Source organism: Phragmites australis, chromosome 9 (assembly GCF_958298935.1).
Source record: "Phragmites australis chromosome 9, lpPhrAust1.1, whole genome shotgun sequence".
Lineage (NCBI taxonomy): Eukaryota > Viridiplantae > Streptophyta > Magnoliopsida > Poales > Poaceae > Phragmites > Phragmites australis.
Genome location: NC_084929.1, coordinates 5,217,281 through 5,234,648, shown reverse-complemented (window position 1 = coordinate 5,234,648; position 17,368 = coordinate 5,217,281). Strand labels below are relative to the sequence as shown.

The 17,368-nt window shown below is 39.5% G+C and overlaps 1 protein-coding gene across 3 annotated transcripts; it reads right to left on the bottom strand.

Moving 5' to 3' along the window:
- Positions 1-9,147: 9,147 nt before the first annotated feature.
- On the bottom strand, positions 9,148-12,946 carry LOC133928519 (acyl-coenzyme A oxidase 4, peroxisomal-like). Of its 3 annotated transcripts, none has more exons than XM_062374870.1 (13): positions 12,788-12,946; positions 12,586-12,696; positions 11,590-11,696; positions 11,257-11,334; positions 11,027-11,150; positions 10,844-10,917; positions 10,689-10,748; positions 10,491-10,600; positions 10,183-10,342; positions 10,016-10,092; positions 9,766-9,937; positions 9,592-9,684; positions 9,148-9,398 (listed from the first exon to the last, which is right to left on the bottom strand). In XM_062374870.1, the coding sequence occupies exons 1-13, from the start codon at positions 12,801-12,803 to the stop codon at positions 9,270-9,272; spliced, it is 1,311 nt and encodes a 436-aa protein (XP_062230854.1). In that variant the 5' UTR covers positions 12,804-12,946; the 3' UTR covers positions 9,148-9,269. The 3 variants fall into 3 exon arrangements, with proteins under 3 accessions (XP_062230854.1, XP_062230855.1, XP_062230856.1); XM_062374871.1 differs by having other exon boundaries at positions 12,586-12,691; positions 12,789-12,946; XM_062374872.1 differs by having other exon boundaries at positions 12,586-12,688; positions 12,789-12,946.
- Between the last annotated feature and the right edge of the window lie 4,422 nt (positions 12,947-17,368).

Genomic DNA, 17,368 nt, shown 5'->3' with positions numbered 1-17,368 from the left:
AAATCTACCTGAACTCTTGCTGACTCTTGCCTCCGAAGCCTCTCCTTAGACCTTCCTTTCCTCTTATCTCTTGCCCTATCCAGCTCACGTCTGAAGTAATCAAGCACATCTGGAGGCACCCTATCACAATGTATAACATTCGATCCGTGCCCTACCAAATGTTCTTTCAACCTTGTGGCACCACCGCCGTTCTTTTTCTTATTGCAGTAATTGCACCTAAACCTCGAGGCCAAACTATCCCCGTGCTTCAACACCACATCTCTATCCGCCATCGATTACTGCACAATAACATATATCATCCTATTAGCACTCCACAAATTCCAACAGCTAGTAAACATAAACATTGAGCCAAACTAAGTACTAGGCGCTAACCAATGCTATCGAACACTAACCAACCCTAACAACCTAAAAATGAACCCTAACCGATACTAACCACTTTGAACTAACCCTAACCAAGCATAACACAAACCAACCGAGCGCACATTGTTTAAAACTAACTGCATTCGGTCGATAACCGAGCAAATCGCACAATAAATCGACCGCATCGACACCGAACCACACTAGCGAGCTCCTACTAGCGGTAACCGATCTATTTAAGCAAGAAATCGCTCAGATTTAGTGACTTACCACCCGCATAGCCTCGTTACCATTGAGATGCACTCAGTCGCCAGACGCGCGAACTTCCCCGTGATGCGCTCTGTTACCGCCTTCTCCGGACCAATTTCTGACCTTTCTCCTCCGGATTGCCTTGGCTACGCGACGGATCTGGCGGAGCTTGCGGCAGAGGCTATGTTTTTGCTGTGGCCGAAGCGATGAACACAGGGTTTTTGCTGTGGCCGAAGGGGATAAGCCAAGAAGTCTTATCCCATTGAGTTGGGCCTAAGTGTGCCATTTGCACTGTGCATTCAGCCCGTTTCGGTCTTTTTGTTTTTTTGCCCTTTTTACAAGGTTACAATACTTCAGCTCATATTTCTTGATGCAAACGATATTTTTTTCAAATTTTTTTCATAGATAGTCTTAGAATTGCCTCTAGTTTTTATGGAATTTTTTCTATAATTTTTTTATTTTTTTCAAATCCGATTTGTATTTTTTGAATTCAAATTCGATAACCGTTCGCATTTCGAAATTGGTTCGGAGCGGTAAGGTTGGTTACCGCAAATTTCGAGCGGTAACCGTCAAATTTTGAAATCCTTATCCGGAGACGATGTTCTTGAGTGGTGGTAGTGCGCCATCATGAAGCGCATGGTATGGATTCAGGGTGGCCAATAGAGACAGGACACGAACCATATGTGTTCCGAACATTCATCTTGGGATGATAGGGACTTGTTTGTGGTCAAGCAAAATGATCTGCATCAGCGTGCATGCTTTGGAAAGTTTAGTTCGAAAGAAGCACCTAAAACAAGAAGAGGCATCTGTAACAATTTTTCTTAGACTTAAGTGTTTTTTAAAGGAACTAAGTACTGGTTAAAGAGTAATACACTACCTCAGAATGGATTATCACATATGGATTTACCCTATCACAAACGGGTACGTGTTTCGTTTCTGTAAAAGTATATGTGATATCGATATTGTTACATTATCGAGTTCATCTCTGCACACATTTGTACCTTTGCATACAAGAATTTTCACTGAGATGCTTCCACTTTCACACCCATTAGATACATAAATATCTTCTTCTATGATCGTCTTAGGATATAAATTCTTCTCAAACATGTGTTCCATCCCACGACAAATGTCACTACAAGAAAGAAACATCATAATATATTAAACTTCCTTTTTCAGTCCAGCTACCTATAGCCAATGTATTAGTCACACTATCATGCGTTGAAATATACTTGATATATTAGAATACACACACACACACACACACACACACACACACACACACACACACACACACACACACACACACACACACACACACACACACACACACACACACACTAAACTTCATTTTTTAGTCTAGCTACCTATAGCCAATGTATTAGTCACACTATCGTGCGTTGAAATGTACTTGATGGGCAATTTCCACGAACCTCCATGACAGTCTTCAAACACTTGTTATATCCCTCTTGTTTTGCCTAATCTGACTATGTGAATTCTTATTAGTGAAACAAGTTCTTTAAAAACTGTTTTCATATCACAACAACATTTCTTCTTCGATAGGTGATCAACTGCATGAAAAAATATCTATTTAGATAGATATTCAAAGAGAAAACAAGTAGCAAGCTTTTTCATTCTCTATCAATGACGGGATCCTACTTTCAAAATGACTAAAGGTCAAACCAACCTCTGGTTAATTTGTTTGAAGCATTATGTGAGCTAAACATTCTAAAGGAGAGAATTGATATCAGTTTTAGCCATGAAATGACTTGTGGATTTATACATAGAATCAAAACAATCTTTCACATCTAGAGGTTATCTCTTCCCTTTCCAAAAACCAAAAAAAAAACATGTTGATTACAGTTGGATATGGAAGAACAATGTCAAGACCTTGAGATATTAAGCCTGAGTTTAGTGTTTGGGGATGGATTGCGGTGTGATCTAAGAAGAGGAAGAAAAATAACTAAGTAATATATATACAAAGTAGTCATGGGTGTCAGATCCTCATAACTGAAGTCCGCATCGAGCTCTCTTAATGCGAAAGGGTACCAAAATCATCTAAGCTTTCCACCTAACATAGCTAGCACGATAAGTGTGCTTGAATGGCTGAATTCTACGATAAATCATATTTCCTACTAATAATTCCCTCCTTTTTCCTTCTATCAACATATTGTTTCATTATTTGCCTGAATTGCATCCGTATTCTCCTTAATAGATTGAGTTATGGACTGCCTTTGTTGCAAGTTGTCTATAGTCTTTCATTTGGTACTTGGGTAATAACACTTCAGTAATTTGGAGGGGAGGAAACCCATATAAGAATTCAAATGGTGTCCCCCCTAAAGATGACCCATGAAAGGATTGCATTAGTTTTTTCTTGAGTTCATCTCCTGTCCCAATAACTAGCTTCCCCCTTATATCTCAAAATGTCAATATTACATGTATAACCTGATCTACACTGTGCACTGATACCGAGTAGTTGCTCTAATCCCTGCACCTTTCATCCTCTTCATCTCTTCTAAGACTTGATTGATCCATGTCAGTTCAGTAGTAGTAATGGTATAACTAGAATGTTCATGAGTAACACTTAATAAAGCATCAACAACTTTGTTTTCCCTTCCTCTTTTATATTCAACCTTGTAAATAAAGCTCAATAATTTAATGAGTAGCTTGTACTACACTCCTACCAACCTTTGCACTTGAATGTGCTTTCAACTTTCTAGATCAATTTAATAATGGATCTTGCCTGAGATAAATAGTGCTTCTAATTCTTTTAGTCGTCTAAAATCACCAATGCTTCTTTACCAAAAGTTGATAGTGCTGCATATCTTGGGTCAATAGTCTTGCTCATGAGTCAAGACCATTGTTTTGAATTAAGACAGGACCATATTTACTAGCACCAACCTCAAAAAAAAAATTGTGAAAAAACAACAATCAGGGAGAGCTAGTACTGGTGAAGTGGTTATAACTACTTTGAGCTTCTTGAATGCATCCTCTTGAACTTCTCCCCAAGTTAAAGCATTTCTCCACAATGCATCAAACAATGCCCTGCAGATTATTCCATACCCTTTAATGAAACTCTTGTAGTACCCTATTAATCCCAAGAAGCTCCTCAACAACGCTACATTCTGAGGGGTCGTCCAACTCTGCATAGATTTAGTTTTACTTGAGTCACTTAATATTCCATCTGTTGAGATTACATGTCCAAGGTATGAAACATGTTATTGCCCAAACACACGCTTCTTTATGCATATAACTAATTCTCCCTGAGTGCTTACAATACCAAGGACATGTAATGTATATGCTCCTCTACATTTGCTCTATATATAAATATATCATCAAAGAAGACCAAAATGAATTTTCTCAAATAGTTGGCTAGAATTGATTTCATGATATGTTGCTGGTGCATTAATATGCCCAAAGGGTATCAGTACAAACTCTTAATGGCCCATATGTGCTAAATGCAATCTTCCCAATCTCTTTTTCACTCATTCTGATTTGATGGTACCCTAATCGTAAATCTACTTTTGAAATGTTCCATGTAGTTCATCCAAAAAATCATCAATGATCGGAATATGGTACATTTTCTTCACTGTTTGGGAATTCAACTCTATATAGTCATCCTACAACTTTCATCCTTCTTCTTCACTAATATGACTAGTAAAGAATACGAACTTATAGTTTTTGAATTGAGAAGCAGGGATATTTATGCTTCTATAACATCCCTTTGGTAGTGATGGGAGGGTCTTATATTAACTAGCTTACCACTTGGTGTTAAAGGTATGTTATGATCAATTGGCCTCTTTGGTGCAGTGGCTCAGTGAGTTCCTAAAAGACATCCTTGTACCCTTGTAGTAGTTCCTTTACATTATCTAGTGTAGGTTCCTATGTCAAAGAGTGAATCATTCTTACAAAACACATACTACTCCCCCTACAATATCCTCGCGTAACAATTTGTTGAGTTTACTAATATCCATCAAGCAACGCTTCCCAGGTTTAGATCCTTGGGATACGACGCTTTTAATTTCATCCTTCATAATTACACACTCTCTTATTTTAAGGTTCAGAGTCGTAGTATTATGGTGACACATCATGTCTCCTCCCAAAATCATATCATAACCCTTCAAGGGCAGTATTCCATAGTTAGATACAAATTTGGATTTCATAATTGCAAGAGTTGTAGATTGCTTGTATCCACATCTGATCCCCATTTGCTATTATCACCTTCAGAGTGGGATGATTGGTTATGCTGCAATTAGCCATTGTTGCTATAACAGCATCAATAAAAGTTGAAGTGTTGCCACTATGCAATAATGCAGCAGCCTTTCAGTTCTAGTTTCACTAGTGATAAGAGTGTTGGTTCTGTTTAAAGCATGCATGGAGATTTGAATAATTTCTTCATTGTTTCCATTGTGTTTTGGGCTACCTAGAGAAGTTGGACGAGCTGTAGTTTCATATTTCTCATTTATTGCTAACATTCTTCATATTCATGTTCTTCTTCTCAGCCACTTATCATGTTCATTTGTTTTGCCTTGCAGATATGCACTGAAGACCATGGTTCAAAACACTTCCAACATTTTCCCCAATCAATTGTCACCTTTTAGCTATTGTTGCTATTCTATTAGAATTATATTTACGGGAGTTGAACCATTGTTGTTCCTTGCAATAACATAGTTGGGTTTTGCACCAAAAGTAGTAAAGACTTTAGAGTATTATATGAATATGTTGGTTCTATATGCCTTGATTGTCAATATACATCTATAAGAGTTCCAAGACTATGACACTTCAGATGGTGCTTCATGTATTCCTTCAAACCTCAGCAAACCTCTCACAAAGCATACTACAAAACTAGTGCCATGAGATATTTGCAGCTGGGACAGCTAACCCTTTTAACCAATAATTAGACCTACCTTAAAAATAGATCTTAGCAATTTCAATGGTCGCCTTCTTATAGCAGATGATTAACCAGGTTTCATACCCATCCCATGTTGCATTCCAAGATTCCTTTTCAAGCATAATTCCTCTATCCATAAGTGGATATTGCATTTGGTTGTAAATTGAGGAAATCTGCCAACTACTGTTCATCAGGATGCTTGGCTTAAAATCACTAGTATGCACAATTGTCTAGGGGCAGTAGAGGGTGCAACTTGAGCTAAATGAATGGTAGGTGCTAACTGGGGTATGACATGATTTACAGGAGGGATATGTGTAGTTTTATTTATACCAGATGTTGCCACAACTAGCAATCTAGTTTGAGTCTATCCAATCCTACTCTATACGCAACCACTAACACAATAAGATACTCGGTACGGTATGGAGGTGTGATTTGTACTGCAGATGGTGCACTAAGCTAGTTAGATAGTATCCAGCATGGAATTCATGAAATCCATCTGAACCTTAAAGCCTTTCAAGCTTGCATCCATGTTCTCCATCATGTCCTTCAGACATGTGTCCACTTGTTGCTCCACTCTCGTGACCTCCCTTATCATCTCTTCCATTTCATTTACTATTGAAGATCCACCATTATCAGCTCCCTTTCCATGCTTTGCCACTACTGTTGAGTAAGCGGCTAAGGGGCAACACAAGATCTTTAATGCACCCAAACCTGCATCAAATATTCAAGATCCCCATTCACCAGTTCCAAATTTGAAGAAACTAAGCTAGCATAGGGATTTTACAGAGATAAACCAAAGTTATCTCCAACCTCACCACTCAATTCTCCTCACGATTGAAACTTTGGCCAAGGATTAAGTTGTTCTGATACCAACATCAGGACCTTGAGATATTAGGCTTTAACTTTGTGTTTTGGGTGCATTATGTTAGAATATAAGAACAGGAAGAAAAGTAAATAAGGAATCATCTCTAGAAGACCAGTTTTTTTATTTTATCATGACAACATCTAGGGTTTACGCCATGCCTTGTAACAAGAAAAATAAGTTACTATATGTGAAAGGTAACAATCAAACAAGAAACGTGCCAGTAAATATGTACATATTTGTACCTTTGCATATAAGAATTTCCATTGAGTTGCTTCCACTTTCACACCCATTGCATACATAAATATCTTCTTTTGTGATTGCCTTAGGATACAAATTATTCTTAAACATGTGCTTCATCGCACGACAAGTATCACTACAACAAGGAAGCATCATAATATATTAAATTTTCTTTTTTAATCAAGCTACCTATAGCCAATGTAAATCAATATATTACTCACACTATCATGCACCCAAATGTCCTTGATAGGCAATTTCCACGTATCTCCACTGTAGTCTTGAAACACTTGTTATATCCCCATTGTTTTGCCCAAGTTGTCAGGCTTCCATTGTTCCAAGACAAAACAAGTATCGACTGTGCAAACTATTGGTAGTCATTTTTAATTATTACAATAGATTATTTTCTAACATTTTTCATTATGGAGTAGGAAGAAAAATCAATTGGGTTCTTTTCAAACCATTTATTGATTAAACACTTTCTCTTAAGTTGATTCATTTCATAGGAACCTTCTTGTAGTATCAAAGGAATACCATTAAAGTCAATGTGTCTAATCTTAGTGTCTTTGATCTTGCAAAGGCCATTTGCTGAATGAGTCATGCACTGGTACACTTCTTTGTAGTGCTCAAATTTCATATCATGGTTTCTACAAAGCAACATATTTTAAACATGCAAAAAAATAACTTGTTAATTATTTAATATGTGATATATACAAATATTTGGTAATGCTGCACCCTTGCACCAAATTCAGATTTAACTTGTTATTTCTTTCATACAAACTGTACAACTAGATAGGTATGGAGAGAACTATTAATTACAGCATCAAGTTTAACATGATCAAGTTTAAATTGGCAATCAACAATTTCAGGTTTACTACATATTTGATATGAAATTGTAAAATCAGCAATGTTTGGTCAGCTAAACATTTATGCACTTTACTCTTGCAAAAAAAAGTAAAAGAATAATAGAGCCTAATCTAAATAGTTCCCAAATATAAGCAGCCCTACAATCAAGTTTCGTAATATAGCTTCTCCATAACATGCACAAACAAGACATATATCCAGCATTCAAAGGCAACATATCAAATCTATCAGAAACTTACAATGTGGAATAAGAGTTACCCTTGTTCTTGGTCATAAACCGATCTCCAAGGGCACCTCAGAATAAATCCTTGCTTTAAGCCTTGGGATACCCCTCTGCTGCTTGAAATTGGAGATCGACCAGGAGATTTTACTCGCGAACAAGTCACAAAACCCGAGTTTGAATCCAACTGCACTGCCTCCACCTTTGGATCTGATGATTTGCTTCCAGCGTTGGGATTTTACAAAGTAAATTGCAAGCAACCACTCCAACTTGTGCTTCAACAAATCTCAGTCCAAGATTTCTAAGGATGAGCCACAACTCTGATACCCTTGTCAAGATCTTGCAATGCAGAGAACCAGATGCACAATTTGTGTGCATTTTTGGTGGAGAATTTGAGATCTCGGTGAAGAATTGGGTGAGAACAGAACGAACACACTACTTATAACTAAGATAACAGCTAACTTGTAAAATGATTCATTATGCTTCTCATTCCACCTTCTCTGGTTATAACCCTCGGTAGCTCGAGTTTTACCGCCAAATCAAACTATAAACAGAATTACCGTGAGTTTAAAGGAAATTGAATAGGTTCGACAAATGACACTAAATAGTAACACACTAGAAGCTTTTACTATCTTCAAGGCCAACCATTGGATCTCATCTCAACGCATGTCTTCACCCCTTACCGCTTCAAATGAAGTCATCATTTCTTTATTCTCGTCGTTGACTTCACCTTGTTCGACTAATGTGACGAAACTAAACCTTGGGGTCCTGACAGGCACGCTGTTGTAGGAGGCACCATGTGTAGAGGATGCGAATCTGCATGGATGCCGAGGGAAGTTTTTGCACAATGTTAGCAGAATGCCACTATGTAATCAAGGGAAGTTTCGGGAGCAAGAAAAATGCTGGGTCCTCACATCAGCCATAGGGGCACAATGAACAACTGAACTAGCCTAGGAATTGTTACTTGACGTATGTCTTCATTCCTTATTAGCAGCACTAACCATGTTACTTTTACAGTTTGTTACGTACCACAAGTATTTGATACAATTTTCTCAGCTTTAGGGAGGATTGATATAGAAATGGAGAATTAGAGGGTTCAAGGGAAAGTACAAGAGGATCCAGGAAGAGCAAGGGATTCTTCAAGGTGGAGAAGCCGTTCTATTCTCCGCTGCCTCCATCGTTGCTCGATCTGTGTACTTGTATGCGTTGCCTCCTTGCTTGCAGCTGGGCCTAGACTTGAACAGCTGTGTATATGTTTCTTTTACAGTGATCGATATGTATTCTCAGTAGAAGTTTTACACCATCTGGAAAACGATGGAAATGATTAACTATTATACCCAAGTCGAATCGTGTAGCACTATCACTGTTCGGCTGTACTGGGCCTATATTCTTCTTCGTAGGAATAAACAAATGGCAATAGTACAAGTTGGGCAACATCTTGCAAGATAAAGATGACCACTTGACACTATCTGAGAAACTGATACTGCAATTAACATCAATTTTCTGTTGTTCTTATTCCGTCATCGTCAGAATGTACAAGGTGGATGTCTATTTTGTTCCTTGTAATTTCATCTGTTAGGGGGGTAAAAACTTCATAGACGTGATTTTGCTAATGCAGAAGGTTTGAAGCTCGCGATCCCGGTGATCTCTCGGCCAGTCACCAGGCTGTTGATGTCATAGGTGCCCTCATATGAGAAAATGGGCTCCAAATCACAAAATGCCTGAAAAGAAAAGGATTGTTATGCAAACATTCTTTAAAACAGTGGTAAATTGAATTGCACGTTCAAAAAGTTTTATGACAAGCAAGCAGCTTTCAGAAAATCCTATGGACAATCTTATATATTCTTTTTTCTAACTATTTTATCATGTTACGAGGATCAAAAGAAATGTCAGTAAATGTTGGGTCCCTGTAACCTTTGCAACCAGGAAATCAGCCAAAATGCCATTGCCGCCCAATAGCTCTCGGCCAAGAGAAACTACCTCTCTAGCCTTCTTGGACGTCCAAGCCTGCATTCGACTGTTATCAGTAGAATGCACAAGAAACTACTGATGAAGAGACCATTGCTAGCCATATTACAATTTACGAACCTTGCCTAAACTAGCATGGCCTGGTGTCATTTTGCCTGATTCATACAGCTTGCATAGGCGCCAGCCAATGAGAAGCATGGCCTGAATGTTGCCGAGCATCCGAACAAGCTTTTCTTGGTTGAGCTGAAAAGCTGCCAGTGGAGCTCCAAATTGTTTCCGTTCTTTCAAATATCTATGCAATGACACAGTGGAAATCAAATACATGTCAAGCTGAATATACTAAAAATAGACGTAGTAAGGTGATTTGTACCGATGGCACATGTCAAATACTCCCATAGATATGCCGATTGGCTGCCATGCTACCATAACACGAGAAATGGCAAGTACCTGTTTTAGCAGTTAAAAGTTGAGTCCATCAAAATGAGATTACCCCACAAAGCAGGGAGGAGAGGAGGTAGTAAAAGATGTATCCGGTACCTTGTTTATATCCTGAAATGAATCGATGCCTGTTAATCTGTCTTCCTCAGGGACAAATACTTTATTGAGAACTATATCGCCATTTTGAACCATTCTGAGTCCAATTTTGTTTTCAATTTTTGTGGCTTTCAGACCAGGAGCTCCTTTATTCACAATAAATCTAGAGAAGGGTATCAGACTTAGTATCAGTGAACAGGGTAATCCTTGCATTGATCGGCATAGATATAACTTATATTGACACATGGAAACAAAACAAACCATGCTAACAACACTAATTTCACAGAAAAGAAAAAGAAAAGGAGGATTACCCATTAAGTTGGTTTGTATTTGCATTCCTAGCTAAAATGATGAGCACATCTGCAAAAGTGCTGTTACCTATCCAGCGTTTTTGGCCATCTAAATGCCAACCACCAGGTACCTTCCAATGATAAGGTAGTGTGAAAAAATCAGATTATTTATCATCACTAAAAAATACAGTGATAATTATGCTTCCAAATTAATTAAACCTTGGTTGCCGCAGTCCTTAAGGAGCTTGCATCACTTCCATAATCTGGCTCTGTCAATGCCTGCAGAAAGCAGATAGCATGTACAATACTAAGTCCCGACTGCATAAGCACAAAGGATTGAAATGTAAATTAGACAATACAAGTATGTAACTCACCCAGCAACCAACAGTTTTTAACTGAGCAAGAGATGGTAAGTACTTCTGCTTTTGAGCCTCTGATCCACATAGGGCTACTCTTCACAAAATTTACAAAATTAAAGAGCTTAGCTCAGGAGTACAAAGTTGTTCTTGGCCAAGGTAGAAATTGCCAAAATGTTACCAAAAAAATGCTAGGTTTACCGATTGTAGACATCGCCAAAGAGGAGTGCACTAGAATAAATGTGGAGCAGCTCGCATCAACCCGTGCAACTTCTGCTATAGCAATAGCACTACCTGTAAGTGAAAGTCCTGGGCACCCATATCCCTGTAATTTCGAAATATAAATTTGAAAGAAAAAACAAATTTCAAATAAATGTTGTGAGACTTGATATTCCAAAGTAGAGCAAAAATAGAAGTAGCATGGTTCGTACCTTTATTGTACCTCCAGCTAAGCCAAGAGTTGCAAGTTTGGAAATGGAATGAAATGGGAATTCTGCCTTCTCCCAGTACTGTAGAAGCAAAATGACACAATGTGAGCCTATGACAAGATAAGGCAGTATTAAATAATTGTAGCACATCAGCAAATCAGTCCAAGGGAAAGTAAACAACCAAATGTCACGATAGAAAATAAGAGCCATAATATCTACTAGACCACTACTACAAGATTTCAGCACAAAAAACTTGTTTCACTGTTAAGGTACTCCATATTGTATGTTTTGTGAGAAAATCAGAAGGATTGGGAAATGTCTTTAGCAAGAACGTACTTCAGTCATAATGGGCGCGATTTCTTTTTCCATAATTCCACAGACCTTCTTCCTGAGTGCCTTCTCTTCATCGGTCAGCAAATCATCAAACTGGTAGTAGTCCGATACTGCAACCAACAATGGATGAGCTCAAAAATAGATAAAATGTTACATGGCAATTCATAATTCACATGCTGCAGATTATGATGCAGTAGTCCACGCTTGTAAGTAACACTGCGCAATGTTGACTAACCAAACTGCCACAAGAAATTAATTTACATAGTAAGCATAGAGGCAGCTAGAGATTGCTAAACAAGAGTTGAGTACTTTCTGACAACAACGCAACATAAGAAAACAAGTTCACATCAATTGTGGTTTAATGCAAGTTGCGCCAGCAAACCGCCCAATTATTATCCAACCAGAAGCAGTCTTGTCACAAAGAAAAGAAGAACAAGGCAAATTGGTCGTAATTATTGAAAGCAACCCATCCAATGGCCCATCAGTTCAAGGTAACGTTTTTAATGCAAAACAAAGACTTCTTTTAGATCCTATATAACCAGGTCACAAGAATCCATATCTTTCTAGTCGTATATTCTTCGTTAGTTAATTCTGAAGCCAAATTCCAAAACGCAAATTAAACTAAACCCAAATTCCAAAACGCACTTCAAGGCTCCGGATGCCGAATAAACCCATCATATTTTTCTCCTAACAGCTTTAGGAGACTAGGACACACCGAAGCGCAGCCAATTCGTACCCAATTAAGCAATCCAAGACTAGAGATAACTACAGAAGGATGAATAGAACAGTGCATCCTCCTCTCCAAAAGAGATGAGCAAGACGTTGCGCCTAGTTCCTTTCCCCAGTGGAAAACAATAAGTATTTAAACCAGTGGAAAACGAGAAGTATTTAAAGCTTAAACACCCTTGATTAATTAAATAAAACCATTTTGACCTTTCAATTTTAACGAAAGGAATAATAGCTACGAGAGGAACAGAGCGAGCCAGAGGGGGATCTCACCGGCGGGCGGGAAGAGTGACGCCGGCGTGGCCTGCGGGAACGCGAGCGCCACGTCCAGCGCCGGTAGACCGACCTTGCCGCCGGCCTCGACACCACCACCACCACCACCACCTGCAGGAGCGCCAAGCAAGTAATCAGCCACCTCGAAACCGAGCGATTCCGCACCAGATCCCGCTGTTCGAGTGCTCGGTCCGCCACCCACCTCCCAAGCTGCCCATTGCCGGGCGCGCTCGATGGCTCGAGGACCGCCCCCTCGTGGATTCGACGACCTCGCGATGGAGGAGGAGCAGAAGTGGAAGAGGAGAGGAGAGGACCAAGACGACACGAAACGAAACGAAACGGAACACTTTTCGTGGAGGCGGCGCAAGCGCGAGGGATCTACTGGGAATTTGGGATTGGGAGAGGCGGGTGCGTTCGCATGGCACGCTTTACGAGGAAACCTTTCGCCGTCGCAGACAGGTGGGGACGCTTCTCCTAAGAACTTTAAAGTCCCACCTGTCAGTGATACGGAGTAAAGTGCTCCGCCATCAGCGCTCGTCCAACTGGGCTGGGGCTGAGCCACGTATTCCTGCCGTACGCCCACGACGGCGGGCCCCATGAGGCGGTCGGAGAGGGAGAGGCGAGTTGCGTTGGCGTGAAAAAAAGATATAAGGAATATATTTTGTGTTTATAAAAATATTTTGTGTTTATACATGTTTTCTCTACTCACATAGTTTCCCTGATTAATTGACCCTTGCAACAAAGCGTAGTCCCGCACTATTAGATTGGACTCAATCCCCTTGTTAATCTTTATTTCTATCAATTCAAAATATATCTTAAGATTCTTATGATATAATTAAGTATATCTATTATAAGGAATATTGACTATAGTATTTTTGAGTTTGCAAAATAAAATAAAGATTTTTTAGAATACTAAAGTATTTTATATCTAGAGTATTCTATAAAAGTATTCTATACCTAGAACAAAATCGATATGCTATCACCTGTTTACTTAGATCATCATATATAATTAATATGTGATTTCCATTATTACGGAAACATTCCCCCATGGCACACCATGAATATGGTAACAACTATTTATATTTTGTTTACAGCTCATTCATATCTAAGACATGCGGATCTCCGTACAAAATTTGACACTTCTTGTGTGTTTTAATGTAGCACATAACCAATTCACTACTATAGAAACTACAATCAACGATCGGCTATCAATACAAGTTTAGCTAGCATAATGATAATGTATCACTGTTAGTTTATAATCAACAACGACCAAAAAATTGATGAGTCTATCGGAACCAATAGTGATATCACTTATCACTATCAGATCATACCATCAACCAGTAATGCTACATCACTACCAGCTCATGGCATCAACTGGTATTGATAAGGAGTGTATCACTACCGGTTTCTTTCACTACTTGGTAGTTATGTATCAATACCAATTCATGGTATCGACCGGCAGTGATATAACATTTAGCACTACCAAGTTATGTATCAAACCGATTCATGGTATCGACCGGCAGTGATATAACATTTATCACTGCCGGTTGATTACGCAAATCGGCAGTGACATGAGACATGCTTTCAGAGAGGATGTATTGTTCAAGCTTTGACATTCAAATTTTAGACTAATTAAGCTTGGAGGTGCAAAATATATATAAGATAGATTAGAAAAGAAGTTCCAAATTACACACAAAAACCAATATCCAGATTGCAAAGAAAGACTAATTAATAAACCTATATATATATATATATATATATATATATATATTAAATATACTCCTTTATCACTATGATTATACTTATATACTCATTCTAGGATACTCCAATGTGAATTACATGAAAAAATTGAAAAGAAGTCCATCAATTTTAATAGATTTTGATAATACCTTCATATTTGTACATAAAATGTAATATACTCAAAAAAAATATGTACAAACCACCTAAAAAACTATACATACCACTTGGATGATCTTATATACTCACATGATCCATGTACATACTATTTATCACATGAGATACTCCCTATGTTATAAGATACGGATGTAAGAGTACATACTCCCGGGAGTACCAAATATGCTTCATATATATATGCTAGCCCTACGCCTATGGTAAATTTCGCCTCTTTGATGATAGGTTGCGTCATCGTCTAACAACGATGATGATGACAACTTCTCGTTGTCATCATTGTTGTCGATGATGATGGGGTAGTCCCGACTTCCATAGGCGATGGCGGCCTCCTCCTCCTTGGAGCTCGTCTTCTCGAACTCGTTATAGGCAATGCTTCTGTCATCATCATCATCAGCGATGGAAGTGGCCTCCTCGCCATCGTTGGAGCCCTCGACGTCAGCGTCCTCTTCCTCCTCATCAGAGGACGACATGTCTTCATCCTCGGAGGAGTCCTTCGAGCTCGCCGGCACACGGCAATTCTTCGACAGAGGGCCTTCACCCAAGAAGTTCTCTTGGTTATAATCATACGAGGAGGAGGACCGGTCATCATTGGAGGAGAAGGAGCGGTCATCGAAGGAGGCCAGCATTGACTCCTGCTCCTTTGATGAGTACATCAGTGGGGACGGAGGAGAGGCCGGATGTGGCGGCGTTGGAGAGCATTGACTGGATCGAGAGGACGAATGTGGTGGATCGGAAGAGGAGGAGCGATGTCATCGATGGAACGAGGAGGGCCAGGAGGGTGAGGATTATAATGGCCACTCAAGGAAGACGAAGGGTGCCACATATGCAGTTTTAATGGTGCAAAAGAATGAAGGGGTGTGCAGGAGTTTTAAGGGGACATTTAAGATATCACTACATGCACAATTATCAACTGGCAGCAATAGGATATCATTGCCAATAGGTAACTACAACCAGCAATGATAGGGCGTGCAAATCGATGTGTCGGTCTATCACTGTTGGTTGGTAACTTCAACCAGAACAATTATGACCTCTATTTAATCTTCCTCCCTCTGTCATTTTATCTATACCACAAGTGATAATTCACTTTGAAACTAATGAGAGCAGTGTCCTTTATTCTTCCTTACTCTTCCTTACTTCAATTACGAGAGGATTATGAAGAAACACGATTTTCTTTTCATCATCATCTAGTGCTTTATTCTTTCTTACTTAGATCTATGTTCTTCATGTCTTATGTTTTGCCGATCTTCTTCTATTTCTGTTATTATGATGGCTCATTTTAATCCTCAAAGGGTTAGGGTTAGCCAGCTTGTCACCCATCACCTGGTTCTCGTTCTACGCCCCTAGGAACATTTACTTTTCGTTTGAGGATGCCAGGTTCATCCAACTCAAAGCCTGTGGATGACCGTTGTTGTTGTTCTCCAGTATGCCCTAGATCTAACAATGCTGTGTTATCTCGGATCGCCTTTAATCCCCATAACACCTATTGCTATGTTCTCTGCCTGTTACCCGGAAATGCTCTGTTTCTGCATGGTCATCAATATGACAATGACGTCTTCAGCAGAGTGAGCCATGTCAAGCTGATGGAGGAGGAACATGATTCAATAACCAGTTTAAACATCAGGAGGGTTTTTTAATCTGGTGTTATGAGCTTTTATGTATTATGGTTTAATTTGTATTTATTAATATTATGTGGTTTGCCTAGAGAACTGGTAGTTACTATGAACTTATCACAATTAAACAAACTCATCACTCTTGTGTTACCTCGGTCGCAAACCAGGAGAAATGGCCCAAATCATTGTTCCTAACCTCGTTTGGTCCAAGTGGATGGTATCGTTGTGGGCTAATTCACTCTATTTCACCTCCCCTTTGCATCCTTACTCATCGCAACTTGCTATACCTTTAATATCCTTTAGTACCACAATTACTATCCTTTAGTACAACATGCATGTTTTATATGAGGCATCGGCACCCGCCCCGCGCCACGCCCTCCCCGATATCCTCCACAGCGTGACCTCCTCCACATCTCGAAGCCAACATTTCCTCCCCATCTACCCCGAGGATGGCCTCCTCCACTCCAACGACTCAGCTCCCTCCTCACGCAGCGCCCTCTTCGACCTCCTCCAACGTGCGACCTCCTCCGTATGTTGGAGCTGACGCTGACTCCTCATCTACCCCAACCATGACCACCTCCACTCTGATGACTCAGCTCCCTCCTCATGTCATGCCCTCCCTAAGCTCCTCCACCACGTGACCTCCTCATCTACCCTAACGACGGTCTTCTCCACTCTGACGACTCGGCTCCCTCCCCGTGTCATGCCCTCCCAGACCTCCTCCACCGTGTGATATCCTCCGTATCTCAGAGTCGACACCACCTCCTCATCCACCCCGATCCCAACCTCCTCCACTCTAACGACTCGACTCCATGTTGCCATCACCCCAAGGTAATCCCCATTTATTTCCTGGTCCTCCCTACAAATCTAAGCACTTGGATGTGTGTTGCTGCAAAATGGATGATTATTGGTAGAAAAATTATTCTTAAATTTTAGCTATGTTTTAGTGGATTAGTTTTCTTTTATAGAGATTTAGTGAATTTTAGCTATGTGCTCTCCTATCAGTGATGAAATAGGTCAATGATATGAGTCCACATATTAGAAAATGATAATGTTGGATCGCTAGATGCAGTTTTCCAATGATGATATCGTATTGAATTAAGTTTGAATGTGATATTCTGTAGTATGAGGGTTTAGATCAAGCAAATTACTTAAACCCTACTACTAATAAGCTCGCATTCAAATTTTGGAACACATAACTGATGTCCAATATATATATTGGATGTATATATATATTCAACAGAGGGCACCTTCGAGGGCCA

Bases quoted from the DNA above. Each gene is read 5' to 3' on its own strand.
- LOC133928519 (XM_062374870.1), bottom strand. The intron at 10,601-10,688 runs GTTTAATTAATT...TATCATTGGAAG, and splicing joins TAAGGACTGCGGCAACCAAG to GTACCTGGTGGTTGGCATTT. The intron at 9,685-9,765 runs GTTCGTAAATTG...AGTCGAATGCAG, and splicing joins GCCATGCTAGTTTAGGCAAG to GCTTGGACGTCCAAGAAGGC.